Source organism: Vanacampus margaritifer, chromosome 16 (genome assembly GCF_051991255.1).
Source record: "Vanacampus margaritifer isolate UIUO_Vmar chromosome 16, RoL_Vmar_1.0, whole genome shotgun sequence".
Taxonomy (NCBI): Eukaryota; Metazoa; Chordata; class Actinopteri; order Syngnathiformes; family Syngnathidae; genus Vanacampus; species Vanacampus margaritifer.
In genome coordinates this window covers 4,499,396-4,512,937 of record NC_135447.1, presented here as the reverse complement: position 1 = coordinate 4,512,937, position 13,542 = coordinate 4,499,396, and the positions used below count along the sequence as shown (strand labels likewise).

The 13,542-nt window shown below is 35.7% G+C and overlaps 1 protein-coding gene across 2 annotated transcripts; it reads right to left on the bottom strand.

The window, feature by feature from the left end:
* Positions 1-236: 236 nt before the first annotated feature.
* On the bottom strand, positions 237-13,490 carry pou2f3 (POU class 2 homeobox 3). 2 transcript variants are annotated; one of them, XM_077546731.1, is made up of 12 exons: positions 13,224-13,490; positions 7,275-7,303; positions 6,062-6,163; positions 5,319-5,409; positions 5,145-5,233; positions 4,727-4,933; positions 4,520-4,661; positions 3,406-3,539; positions 3,078-3,242; positions 1,725-1,770; positions 1,528-1,642; positions 237-400 (listed from the first exon to the last, which is right to left on the bottom strand). In XM_077546731.1, exons 1-12 carry the CDS (start codon positions 13,270-13,272, stop codon positions 361-363), a joined length of 1,209 nt encoding a protein of 402 aa, XP_077402857.1. In that variant the 5' UTR covers positions 13,273-13,490; the 3' UTR covers positions 237-360. The 2 variants fall into 2 exon arrangements, with proteins under 2 accessions (XP_077402857.1, XP_077402858.1); XM_077546732.1 differs by having other exon boundaries at positions 4,727-4,891.
* Positions 13,491-13,542: the final 52 nt, after the last annotated feature.

Sequence of the window (13,542 nt, the reverse complement as noted above, 5' to 3'; positions counted from 1 at the left end):
ATACAACTCCCTGTGCTTTTTTTTGGGGTACATTTATTCTTTAAAAAATGTTTTTGGTTCATTTCAAATGAAGAATTAGCCCACTGGAGAGAAACTGAGCCCTTTTGCACCATCCAGTTCAAAACTAACAATTGCATGTATGACAACACAAGCGCTTCTTCCTCACTATTTACATTCCTACCAAGTGAAATATTTTGGATTTTTTTCTTTCCCCCACCCCCCCCCCCCCCCAACAGTCTCACACGTAAAAGCTTATGAGCTGGCCCACGTCAGACTTCATCTTGTTTCAAAGTTAAAAGTTCTCCTCATCTTCTTGGCTAACTTTTCTTTATACATCCTTGGAAATTTCACCACGGTGCCTCAGTGGGGATAGCTGCTAGAATTCCAACGAGGCCAGTACCTGAAACGCATCACGCACACACACACATTGTGTTAGGTCAAGTAATCCAATTACTGCACTTTTTATTCATCGCAGCTAAACGTGGTGATTGGGTGATTAGATTAATGGGAAGTGGATTAGCACAACGACCTGTCAAATTATGTTGATTGAATTGGATCAAGATAATAATGTGTCCGTTTAAAACAAAACGGCCATGAGGTGTGATATATTCCATTTTATTGTTATAGTTGTTCATCGTATAAAGTATGAAGTAAATACTCTCCATTGTATTTTTTAGTTTTGAAAATAATTTTATGATAGTAAAAAGTTGCAATAGGGCTGTGCAATTAATAAAAAAATAAATTCCAATTTCAATTATTACACTCCACAAATACAAAATATTAATTTTATAAATTTATACATATGCACCTTCTTAAAATGTTAACATAACTAATATATTTTGTTTCATCCAAAAGGAACTTGCATAATTAATCATTAATTTTATTTGTCTGAATAGTTTTTACGTTCAAACATTTTCTTGTTTTCTACCAACAAATAAATTATCATCCTAATCGTGATTTCAAAACCAAATCGTGATTAATTTTTTTTCCATAATCAAGCAGCCCTATGCTGCAGTAAAATTCATTTAGATTTTGTTTTTTAAAAACAATATTTGAAAAGTATTAAAAATTAAAACACATTAAACCTAGTTTGAGATTTTACTATTTTGAAACCCTAAACCTAATGTGTATCCCTAATTCATATACCTAAATCTATCAATTTTACTATTAAAAAAATATTTATTAGACATAATACAAAATGTTTTAATAAAAACAATAGATTTTTAAAACGTCCACGCCAAAAGTGGCTTGTAATGACCTGCAGATGCCACAAGATGGAGACAAAGCACTTAAAACATAGATCATAAAGCAGCACGGACACAATCATGAACTCATGATAGACAATAAATCATAGTATTAATTTGTATTATTTCACACAAATGGAGGAAAAAATATATCTGTTTTATAATTAATAGAGAGCAGCAATTCAATTGCTAAATTAATCTGTACTAACAAGCCTATTTTTGTGTGTGCTTTTTATTCGTAAAAAAGATGACGGCGTACTAAAATGGCCGCCGTTTGGCTTACCCTTGAGTGCTGTAAGACGTCGGGCTGATGTGAGACGCTAACGTCGCCGTGGACATGGACATGCTGTCGGGAGAAACTTCGCGGCTCACGCAGTTCGGAGACGAATTTGAGAAAACTGCGGACGACGACGGAGGCTTGTGGGAAAATCTCAACATTGACACGTTTGCACATGTAACGTATATCGGACGCGTTCTCACCTGCGCCTGAAGCAAGCGGGCTGTATGATCGGGACACTGCCGCCAACTACCACAAAAAAACACAAATGAAAAGCATTATAATTCATTGACAAATTGATTTAAAAAAATATATATTTTATAAAGATTTGTTTTTAAATGACACATACTGTACATGTGAAATTCATTTATTAAAAAAAAAGTCCCTAATGTGATTAGAACTAATTAAACTTTTAACTACGACAATAAAATGAATAAATAAAATGGAATACATCACTACCAATCAGTATAATATACTTTTACATTATTTATTATTTTTGAGTATTTTTTATTCAACAATTAATTGACATTAAAAAAAAATTATAACAAAAAATGCAATTGTGCAGGTAACAGGTAATTTGACTAAATGTTCTTTATAATGAATGTTTCTGATAATTAATAATTAAAATTAAAATACAAAATGAGTGTTTATAACAATAATTGTTTATTTTTACTATTTAAAATTAATCAATAATTAATCAATTGCTTCAAAAAAATCTAGACTCAGTTATTTTACTAATATTTTTAATTATTATTTATGAATAATATAATTAAGTTAATTAAGCAATCAATTCATTTAAACAATAAACTGTTATATTTTTTCCTTTTTTTTGCTTTTATGACTGTAGTAATAGGGCAATTATTCAATTAAATTATTCATTTATTTTAGAATTAATAATTTCACTAATTCACTGCCATTGACATAAAAAAATAATTTGAACTATTTCCATTAGTTTCAATTTTTTTTCCGTATTTGTTAACAAGAGTATGAAAACAGAAAAAAATTCTTGTACGTTTAGAACAGATATAAAATTTGTGATTAATCGTGAGTTAACTAGTGAAGTCATGTGATTAATTACAATTAAAAAGTTAAATCGCCTGATGCCCCTAATTAAAAAAGAAAAGAAAAGATTATTAAAAATTAGGGGAGTCAGACGATTAAATGTTTTTAATTGTAATTAATCGCATGACTTCAATAGTTAACTCACGATTAATCACAAATTTTATATCTGTTCTAAATGTACAATAAAAAAAAATCTGGGTTTTCATACTCTTAAATTAAATCTTAAGCAAATAGAAAAAGTATTAATATAGCATTTTTGACGTCAATGGCAGTGAATGAGTTAACTCATAACTATTTAATTAAAAATGCTCAATATTGTGTTGATAACACAATAGTTCAAGCAAATTTTTCATTTTACTATCTATCATTATTATTATTTTTTTTAATTAACACATTTAATAATAAAAAAAAAAAAGCACAATTATTGATGTGACTATTTGCGATTTCCAAGGTGAACGTAAATGAAGGCAACAAAAGTGCGCCTCGTGACGGACCATCCTGGAGTTGTAGCTCTGCGTCTTGACGGGTAAACTGGTGACGGGGCAGTAGATCCGCTTCTCCTTCTGGCGCCGGTTGCAGAACCAAACCCGGATCACCTCCTTCTCCATGGCCAGCTGCTCCGAGATCAGCGTGATCTCCTCCGAGTTGGGTTTGGGGTTCTGCAAAAAACACGACATTCCACCGACTTCAAACCAAGGCGAGTTTTTACATGGCAAATATTTTCAATGATGATTAACTGCAGACAGTTAGGAATAATATTGAAGAATTTGAGCCGTTTTTTTTTTTTTTTTCTTATTTCACCACTGATGTAAGCCTACTCACGTCAAGGAAGCGCTTCTCCAGCGTCAGTTTGATGTTGGTCTCAATGCTGGTCCTCTTTTTGCGCTTGCGTCCGTAACCTTCCATCAGCGGCGGCAGCGAGGCGGCGCCGCTCATGCAGTCCGAAGGGGAGTTTTCTGCAAGGACAAACGGACAACTCACATCGCTTCTTTCAAGCGCATCACTTTTAAATGGAGTTAGTTAGGATTAGTTAAGCAATTGTTTAATGAATACAAATGTGAAAGAAATGCATTGAAAATTGTGTCCAAATGTTGACATAAATTAATAAAAAGAGAATATAAAAATGACGAGTTTACAGTAATCTTGATACATTTTTAACACAGCCACATCCCCAGTTTTAAGAGGGTGTGCACACTTCTGCAACAACACTATCTCAATTGGGTATTTTATTATTATTATTATTATTATTATTATTATTATTATTATCATCATCATCATCATTAGTATTATTAATTATTTATTTTAGGGGTGTCAAAATTAGTGAGGTAATTTTGAGTTAATTTAATTAATGCCACAAAAAAAAAAGTATGTACTGGGAGAATTCCAGTCTCAACGCAGCAGACACGTCCATGTCAAAATTTAGGATTAATAAATTGAATAATAATGCATATATTTGTGGAGACTGGGGTCAAGTTGTATTTTACAATTTTAAAAATGTGCAGAATTTCACTAGTTACTTCATGTTAAAGATTAGATAGCTCTTAATCTGGGGGGAAAAAAATACACTGAGCAGTCGCCAACGTTTTACAAATGCAATTATGCCATCTAGAGGCAGAAAAATGACCTCAACACAAATCAATATCACACTTTTAATTTAGACTAAATTTTATGAATTATTTTGAAATTAGTTTTTTTCCCCACTTTTACGTGAACAAGAGCATGAAAACTTTGAAATAATATTTTTATTGTATATTTAGAACAGCTCAAGCCATGCGATTAATTACAACAAAAAAATGTAATCGCCTGACACCCCTAATTTATTTATGTATATATATTTTTTTTTATGTATTATTTTTGGTCATTTTTTGTACGTGTACTAGATGACAAAACCTGACATTGAGAGGGGTGTGCAGACTTTTTATAAGCCGCGTTCTACCTGCGTCACTCAGCCACTTCTCCAGCAGAGGTTTGAGCTTGCACATGTTCTTGAAGCTCAAGTTGAGCGCCTCGAAGCGGGAGATGGTGGTCTGGCTGAAGTCGTTGCCGTACAGTTTGCCCATGGCCAGGCCCACGTCGCCCTGGAACGCATCGCACGCCGCCCGTCAGCACCGGCCGGGTATTTTGGGACGGTGGGCGGAGTTACCTGCGTGAAGCCCAGTTTGATGCGTCTCTGTTTGAAGGTCTTGGCGAACCGCTCCAGCTCCTCCAGGTCGCTGGACTCTTCTTGGTGCGGGGGGGGCGTTATGTGTTTGTTGGCCTGCAGGTGGGGCATGTCCATCATGTGGTTGTCCACCGAGCGGCTCATCGCCTGCATGGCAAACAATTCGCTCAATCTGATGTTGTTCAAGTTCTAGAAAAAAAAAAAGAAGCCTTTAAGCTGCCTCAATCTGCGCTCACCAAACGTTGCCGCGCTGGATCCATACCTTAGTCATATTTGATTAAACAAATGCTCGGGGTTTGTTAATTAGTTATCCCCCACTAGCTTATCATCTCACATGTAAGTGTATGTGGAGCTTTGTTTGTACGGCTCGTGTACATTTGGGGGGGGGGGGGGGGTTTACCTGCGGGGTCAAAGCCAGGCCGGGCTGATGCTGCAGGACGCCGTTCTGGTTCTGCCCCGCAAGTGACATCAGGTTGTGCGGCAGAAGAGCTGCGGTGGCGGGCAAGAAAAGAAGCTTCGGGTCAGATGGCTCAATTTGGGGCGTGGCCACATTTGGGGTGGCGGCGGTGGTCACCTTGGTGGCTGGGGGCGTTCTGGGGCATCAGGAAGTGGGACTGCGATGACATGTGGGACGGCGGTATCAGGAGCAACTGCTGCGTCAGGTCCTGATCGTCATGGCGACAGACAGGATCAATGCAGACATACAGGATATATGGGATCGATTCAGTCTTTCATTCATTCATTCATTGGTTTATTCACCATCTCACATTGCGCCACCGTACATCCGTCCTCTCTCCGCTCACACATCCGTCAATCCACCTAGCCATAAAACCATCATCCATCCATCCGTAAATATCAGCCAACATCCATGCGTCCATCTGTCAGTCCGTCTGTCCATCCATCCATTAATATCAGCCACCATCCATCCATCCATCCATTCATCATCCATCCTTCCATCTGTCCATCCATCAGCCACCATCTATCTGTCCATCCATCCATTTCTAAATATCAGCCACCATCCATCCGTTCATCTGTCTGTCTGTCTGTCCATCATTCATCCGTCCGTCCACCTATCCATCCATCCGTAAATATCTGGCATCATCCATCGGTCCATCCATCTCTAAATATCAGCCACCATCCATCCGTCCATCTGTCAATCATCCATCCATCCATCCATCCGTCCAGCCATGCATCCGTAAATATCAGCCAACATCCATCTATTCATTCATCCATCCATAAATATCAGCCACCATTCATCCATCCGTCCATCCATCCATTCCAATGAGCTATTTTCTGATTCCTAATAATTCCTTTTACCCCAGTCATGTGAGAAGGATGCATTGGAGGACTCTGCGTCATGTGACATGTCTTCAGCGAGGAACTCAAGTGGGACGAGTTGTTGATGCCCTCTGTCTTTATCTACAACAATCACAAAAAAAAAGTGACAAATCCAACTAAAAGTGCAGTGAGTGTTTGTAGGTCACAAATGTATGCAGTTTTATATTTAGTGTGTGTGCGTGCGTGCGTATTCGCTCACTCCAGGACCAGTTTGGTCGCTAAACAAGATACAACGAGTGACAAAGACTCCCTCCCCTCGGGCGAGCCACTATGCAAATAGACACACGCACACACACACACACACACAACCCTCACCACCCATAGCAGCCCCTGAATGCCGTAGCACTTCCTAGGGGGGAAAAAAAACAAAACAAACACATGGAAACAAAAAGTTCCCACTGCAAAAAAAAAAAAAAAAAAGTGTTTGGAGAAGTATCCAAATAGCTGCAAACTATTTGAGGTGATTCAGGAGAGCTGAGAGGAGGAGGAGGAGATAGTCATTATTGACATGAGGGGGCGTGGTGGGTGGGGTATAGTGATTTGGGCGGGGGAGGGGGGGTTGTCCAGAGGATGTTACCTGGCCCAAAAAAATGTCTGATTAACAAAAACTCTTGGGCAAAGGTGAAGTCAATAACAGGGATGATCTGCTTGAACGGCTTTCTCAGATTGGCCAGGACAGTAGCTAGCTAGTTACATTAGCCCATATATACGTGTGTTAGCATTAAGCTAACGGACTTTTCTAAGTTATGTGGTCAGTCCTTCTCAAATAGGGGGGCAGAAGCAAGTTTACTTTTTGCTGTACTAGAATAAAGTGTAATTGCACAACCACTACAGTAGGTGGAAGTGGCGCTCTCATTGATTGCATATTGTTGTAAAAAAACAAAAAATAAAAACCAAAAATTAAAAAAAAAAATTTTAATGCAATCATTTTCATTTGAATGGTGATAATGTGCCCATTTAATCATTGGTTTAATCACCAATCCTCGCTTACTTTAATTTAGTGAAAAAAAAATATTCAATCATCATCATTATGACATTGTCAGTTGTTCATTTGCCAGACCGTCAAAAGACTGAATATGAAATATAAAAAAAAAAAGGAGAACAATGATGATGACATGTCAAATGATCAATACTGAGCTCTCCAAGAAAAAGAAAAAAAAAAAAGACTGAATATGCAATGTCAACCACTTACTTGTCGGTGGAATCCAATTCCTTTTTGCTCTGAAATGACAAAAAGAGAATCAACACGGTTGATTAAAATGTGGCATTTTGTTCCTCGTGGCTAAGTCACAATGAAAATTCTGCATCTTGAACCAAAGTGTTAACATAAGGGTGAGATGGGGCCATCACAAAAGATAATGACTTTAATTGACACAAACAGCAGAAAAAGCAAATAAGGTCCGCCCTACTAAGCTGCACTAGTAGCTGTGAGTACTCTTGTACATTTGTTTGTATTTGTTGATGTTTTGAAAGTTTGTTTTTAACAAAACATTAATGTTCATTTATATTAGCCTGCCTATGGTGTTTTGTATTAGGTTAGCATTGAGTTAGCAGATTTTTTTGAATTATTTTGCTGAACATTTTAATATTGTATTTAAATATACAATGGATAAAGATTTATAATTACCATAACATCATTACTAATTTACGGTACGCTAGCTCGACTAGTACAAACCTAGTAAACTTTTCGTGGAACATTTAGTGGAACATTTTGTCTAACATTATGTTTAGATCTCTTTTGTTTCCTTTTCTCAGTTTTACAGTCGACTTTAACCGGGAGTAACAAATAAGTACGCTTGGCCTCTTATTTGGGGAAGTATGCAAATGACATTCATTTTTAGGTCAAACAAATGAAAAAGTTTGTTTTATGTTGATCTCTCAATATGAATTTTCACTCGCTTCGGGCACATGACTTGATTGGTTCTCGATGGGGATTGTGCAGTTGTACCTAATGTTGTGACCACCGTTGCTTGAACTGCGACTGATTTTGCATAATTATAAGGCGGACTTGACCTCGCACACACGCAAACATAACGTGAATACGCAGTCGTTTACACAGGTTCACAGCGTGCGAGGATGCTGATGGACGAGGAGGAGAGTTCAAGGGTGTGTTGCCATTTTGTGCTCATTTGAATGTCAAATGGGACTCTGTATACGTGTGTGTGTGTGAGAGAGAGAGAGAGAGAGAGAGAAGAGAGAGAGACACACATCATGCAAATACACTTACAACCCCAACACCCGACCACTCGCCCCCACCATCTCTTATTCCCCCACCCCCCCACCCCACCCTCAGGACAAGCAGCCCGGATGGCAAAGTTCCAGTATGAAAATGACCGTGACATGCAAATTTGACTCTGAGAAGGGTTAACTTCAACACACACGCACACTCACAAAAGTAATACACCAGTTTTTTAAGCATCATTAAAAAAAAATAATAATAATAATTCTAAGTCAATTACATTTCAAAGCAGGACTGCAAAAATGAATTCTAAAATACAATTTTAGATATAGGGTGACTATACATATTTATTTAAACCAGCATTATCCAAAATCATTCACCTTAATATTTAATTGTAGTTTATTTAAAAAAAATATATATATATTTTGTTTTATTGATGTTTTAATATGGTTGTGTCCTGAGGAAGAATCACATTTTATTCACCAGAATAAATGGCAACAAATAAAATATATTGCACTTCTGTTAAACTGTTATGAAGAATGACATAAATTATCATCATAACATTTTAGAAAACTTTTTTTTGTTTTAGCTTTGCATCACATTTTTTTAATACATTTATTTTAAGGATGTGTTGAGGATATCTTGAAACTCATTTAAAATCAACACAACTTACATAAAACTAAATTTTAACTTCTGGGAAATATTTGTTTTAAAGATGAATCACTTTTAAAAAAAAAAAATTTTTAATTTTTTTTGAAAAAATTATTATGGCACATGAATGGATAATTATAAAAAAAGAAATAGGAAAATGTTATAATTGTATTTATTGTAATATATTTAAATGGGTATAACGTAAAACAAAATAAATTTCACTTTTGTGAAACTATTATACAAACAGATGAAAATAATCATGATTATCAATTTTAGAAAACATTTTGTTTTAAAATCTTTGCATGATATTTTCAAAAAAGTTTTGAAGTGCTCCATTATAAAAAACGTCAAACAACAGTCATGTACGCAACTATGACGAAATTGTTTAGTTCCCGCTCCTGACGGGTGTGGCTGTGCATCCAAATATGTATTTATTCATGCATATATCTGGAAATGATCACACACACGCCTTGGCTGGAAGCGCTCCAATTAATACAAAATACTTTCAAAAAAACGCAAACATTGTGATCAAAGACGAGGAGTCAATTACCCTGAAAAAAAAATATTTGGAAAAACATCAATCCCATCCAGCCAGCCTTCACTCCAGGCGAGGGCTGGCACCTTTTTTGCGATTCTCTCATTATACCAAGTGGGGAGAAGAAGAATACATATTTGCTCTTCCAAACAGCTTCGGGACGGGAGGGCTTCATTTGCACCATGGCGGGGTTTTTATTCAATAGCCTCGATCTCTGGTTTAAAATCCATGTACTCGTACGACCTTTGTCCTTAGCAGTAAGGCCTTTAAACGCACTTGTAGACAGACTAAGTCTTGCTAGTCATGGGTTTTCTACTTGAGCCACTTCTAGCCTATCTGTCTGTCTGTCTGTATACATTTAAGGATTTTAAAAAGCATTAGATAGATGAATAGTGAGCGCTAGCTAGCTATTAGTAAGATGGCTAGGTACCTAGCTAGCTAGCTATGTAGGTCAATTATTTAGATGAAAAACAATTTATTTTCTATTAAAAACAGTTTTCTTAATTTATCTATGCCAACCACGTATCTTAACAGGCAGAACAATCCAATGCGCTTCTACTAGATGACTGAAGTAACGTAATTCAACTGTACATCCTCTTTTTGTGAATTGTTTTGCAACCAAAAATTTTGGCTCAATAAAGGTTGGGAAACAGTAGATAGCTCGAGCGCTAGCTAGCTAGCTAGTTAGATATCCTATATATCTATCTATCTATCTATCTATCTTACTAGACTGGCTAGCCGATAGGCCGAGACTTTTGAAGCCGCGAGGCCGCCATATTGCTCCTCCCAAGAAAGGTCTCTCGGCATACGATCCTATACATTTACAGTATCGAAACTGGAGAACGTTTGAGACAGTGCTTAGTAGAAACAGAATGATTTATGATGTTTTAAATGTGTTAAAGATAAACAAGAGCACATCAGACGTTTTACAAACAACTTGCCTTAAATACAAGTATAAATGATAATGCTTAATGATGTTTACATGTTTATTCAAGAATTATAACTGTAATTCGACAAAAGATGACTCCGCCAAATCTAATATCGGGGTCTATCGCTCCCTGGCCCTATACTAACTGCCTACTAGCTGTATATGTCTAATCTGTACATATACTGTATAGTTTATAGTCTGCTTGTTAGATGGGAGGAGCAAGATGGCTGCCCTACCGCTTCAACAGCTTACGTGTATGGACTATCGGCTATCCAGTCATATATTCAGGTCAGTGATCTATCCATCTATATCTATATGCAGTATGTGTATATATATATATATAGGCCTACATATATATGTATACATAAAAATTATACTAGTCAACATCTAGCAATTCACTCGCAATACTATCAGTGAGCAGATGTCAGCTGGAGCACAGTTGAGTCTAGTAACTTGTCATTCTACTAGTGCGTTGAATTGTCTCAGTGCAGACAAAGCATACTAGTACATGGACTTGCGTGTACAGTTTCTTTTTAATGATTGTTAAAAGAATGTGTCTCAATGACCTTATATAAATATTTTACGTAAATTAGTAGATTACGATTGTCTCGATTCCACGTCCACTCGCGAAGAATTTGACTTATATTTCAGTAATAACTAAAATAATGTTGTTGTTTTTTGCTCAGACGCGCGCACACTCGGCCATTGTTTGAAAGGAAGTTCTGCATTTCTGTTGACAGTTCCCATTTATTGTTTTGTTTTTTGTTGCCGTGCTCAGCCGCGAGGCAGTCGGCATTTCTCAGCAAATATGCCTGAGGGCCATCCTGGTATGGCGACCAACTGCCACTGTACACACACGCACAAACGCACGCATGCATACATGCGGAGTTCTCCACGGGTCAAAGGGATTCTTGTTTGGAACACGAGACTTGGCACATTAAAAAAAAATATATATATATATTTTTTTAATATATATGTATTGATTGATTGAGCCTTGATTGACATATGAGCATATTTTGGATTATGTGAATCCTTGTACATACATTGTGCAATGTATATGCTAGTATTAATTTTGCAAACGTCTGTTTGACAATTTGATTGAACAATTAGGAGTTTAAAAGTCCAACATTTAATTCTCTTGTTATTTTCTCCTCTCTTTATATGTGTTGCTGCTTCATGTGTCCAAGTAGCCGTTGTTTGATTGTTTTGAATGATCATATTTTATTTCCACGGCATTAGCATCAAGTTATACTTCTTAATGTTTTCTTGTAAAATTATGACATTATTCTTGTAATAGTTGAAAGCAATCTCTTGCTTTTATTACAACTTAACTTACATTATGTTAATTGTTCACAATAATCTAACTTATTTCTTGTAAATTATTACTTTCTTCACCTAAAATTGTGTTTTTAATCTCACAATAGTTATGCTGTTTTTATTACGACTATTCCTGTAACTATTTGATTTATTTTTAATTTACATTAGTTCATCAAAAGCAAGTTGCAAAATATGTTAGCATTTAAGCTAATGCACGGTACTTGTATAAGTTTGGTTGAACATTTTGCTGTTCAAAAACATAATATTTCATTGTATTTTGTTGTTTGCTCTGTTTATATGCATTGCTGCGTCACTCATTTGAAGTTTTATAATGACTGGAAGTTCAATGCTCATTTCAATACTATTTCACATTAGTATTAGGATAGCGGATTCAGTGAAACTATTGATTTTTTTGTGAATTTTTTTGAAATAAAGTTTATTTTATTATCACATGAAATGTGACAACATAATTCTTAAAATTAAAAACACTTTCTTAAAAAAATAACTTTTTTTATAAAATCATGACTTTTTTTTTATCCAACATATTTCTTTTAAAGCTAGCAATAAAATTATATTATTACTGGCGTGATGGTTCTTTTTTTTCCCCCAATGTTGACCATTTCTGTAAAAATGAAACTTTTTTTTATTTTTAGGTTCCAATTAACCTGCCTATGTTAACACAAAATTACAAAAAAAAAAATTTTAATTTTATGAATCAGTTTTACACTAAAGCAATCACGCTTTGCCATTTCTGGAAAGCGATGTTATATATATATAGTACAGTACAAACAGGTACTTTTTCCCCACTATCATTTCAGGATAAGCACTCATTTAAATTCATTAGGCACACACGAATAAACAAAAAGCCAATTCACCTGCTACCAATACTCATTACTATGTCATTTTAATTGGATCTGCCTGTGAGGTTTCTACGAACGAAAGCTTGCGCCACCCGTTTAAAATGAAAAGTACCTTCATAAATAAAACGCTTAAACAGCATGCAAAAATCACCATTAAAATAAATCACAGATTTCGCAAGAGCGCTGATTATTTGCTGCATGGTGCGATTTTAGACCATGACCATATATGTGTATGTATACAATGTAAGTGTGTGTGTGTGTGTGTGTGTGTATATATATATATATATAGATATATATATATCTATAGATATATAGATATATATATATAGATATATATATCTATATCTATCTATATATATATATATATATATATATATATATATAGATATTATATGCACTGAAATTTATGTTAGTATAATTCTTAGAGTTACATTTCTTTTTACTGTTACTTATACTTTTAATTTTTGTTATCTAATAACATAATAATGGTCAAGCTGACTCTCAGATGCCATTTAAGTCAGTTTCACACAAGCCAGACTGTTTGAATCATCCCGATAAACAAACGAGTCTTGATGAATCTCATGAATCACCCAAATAAATAAGCAAGCGCTAGTTAATTTCAGGAATTATGCAGATAAATAACAAATTAAGAGAGTGTAACATGGGCTCACTCGTCTGCTCCGCCTGAGTGTCCGACTGCTCCAGAGTGTCTGCACTCATCTTCCCGACCTGCGATGATAAAACACAATTCAGCTGATTTTCCTACACCATTTCGGCAGGACAAGGCGCAGGAAAATCACCTCCACTTTATTCTAATGAGCCCTCACCACCACCGCCACATAATGCGCTGCTTATAATATTCATAGGAGACTCCCAGCAAAGCACAACAAAAAAAGTGTCTTTTTTTTGTGTGTGTGTGTGTGAAAAACTTACCTGAAGTGTTTGTTTAGTGATGCAAGAACACGGAATCTTCCGTCCCCACTACTGCAA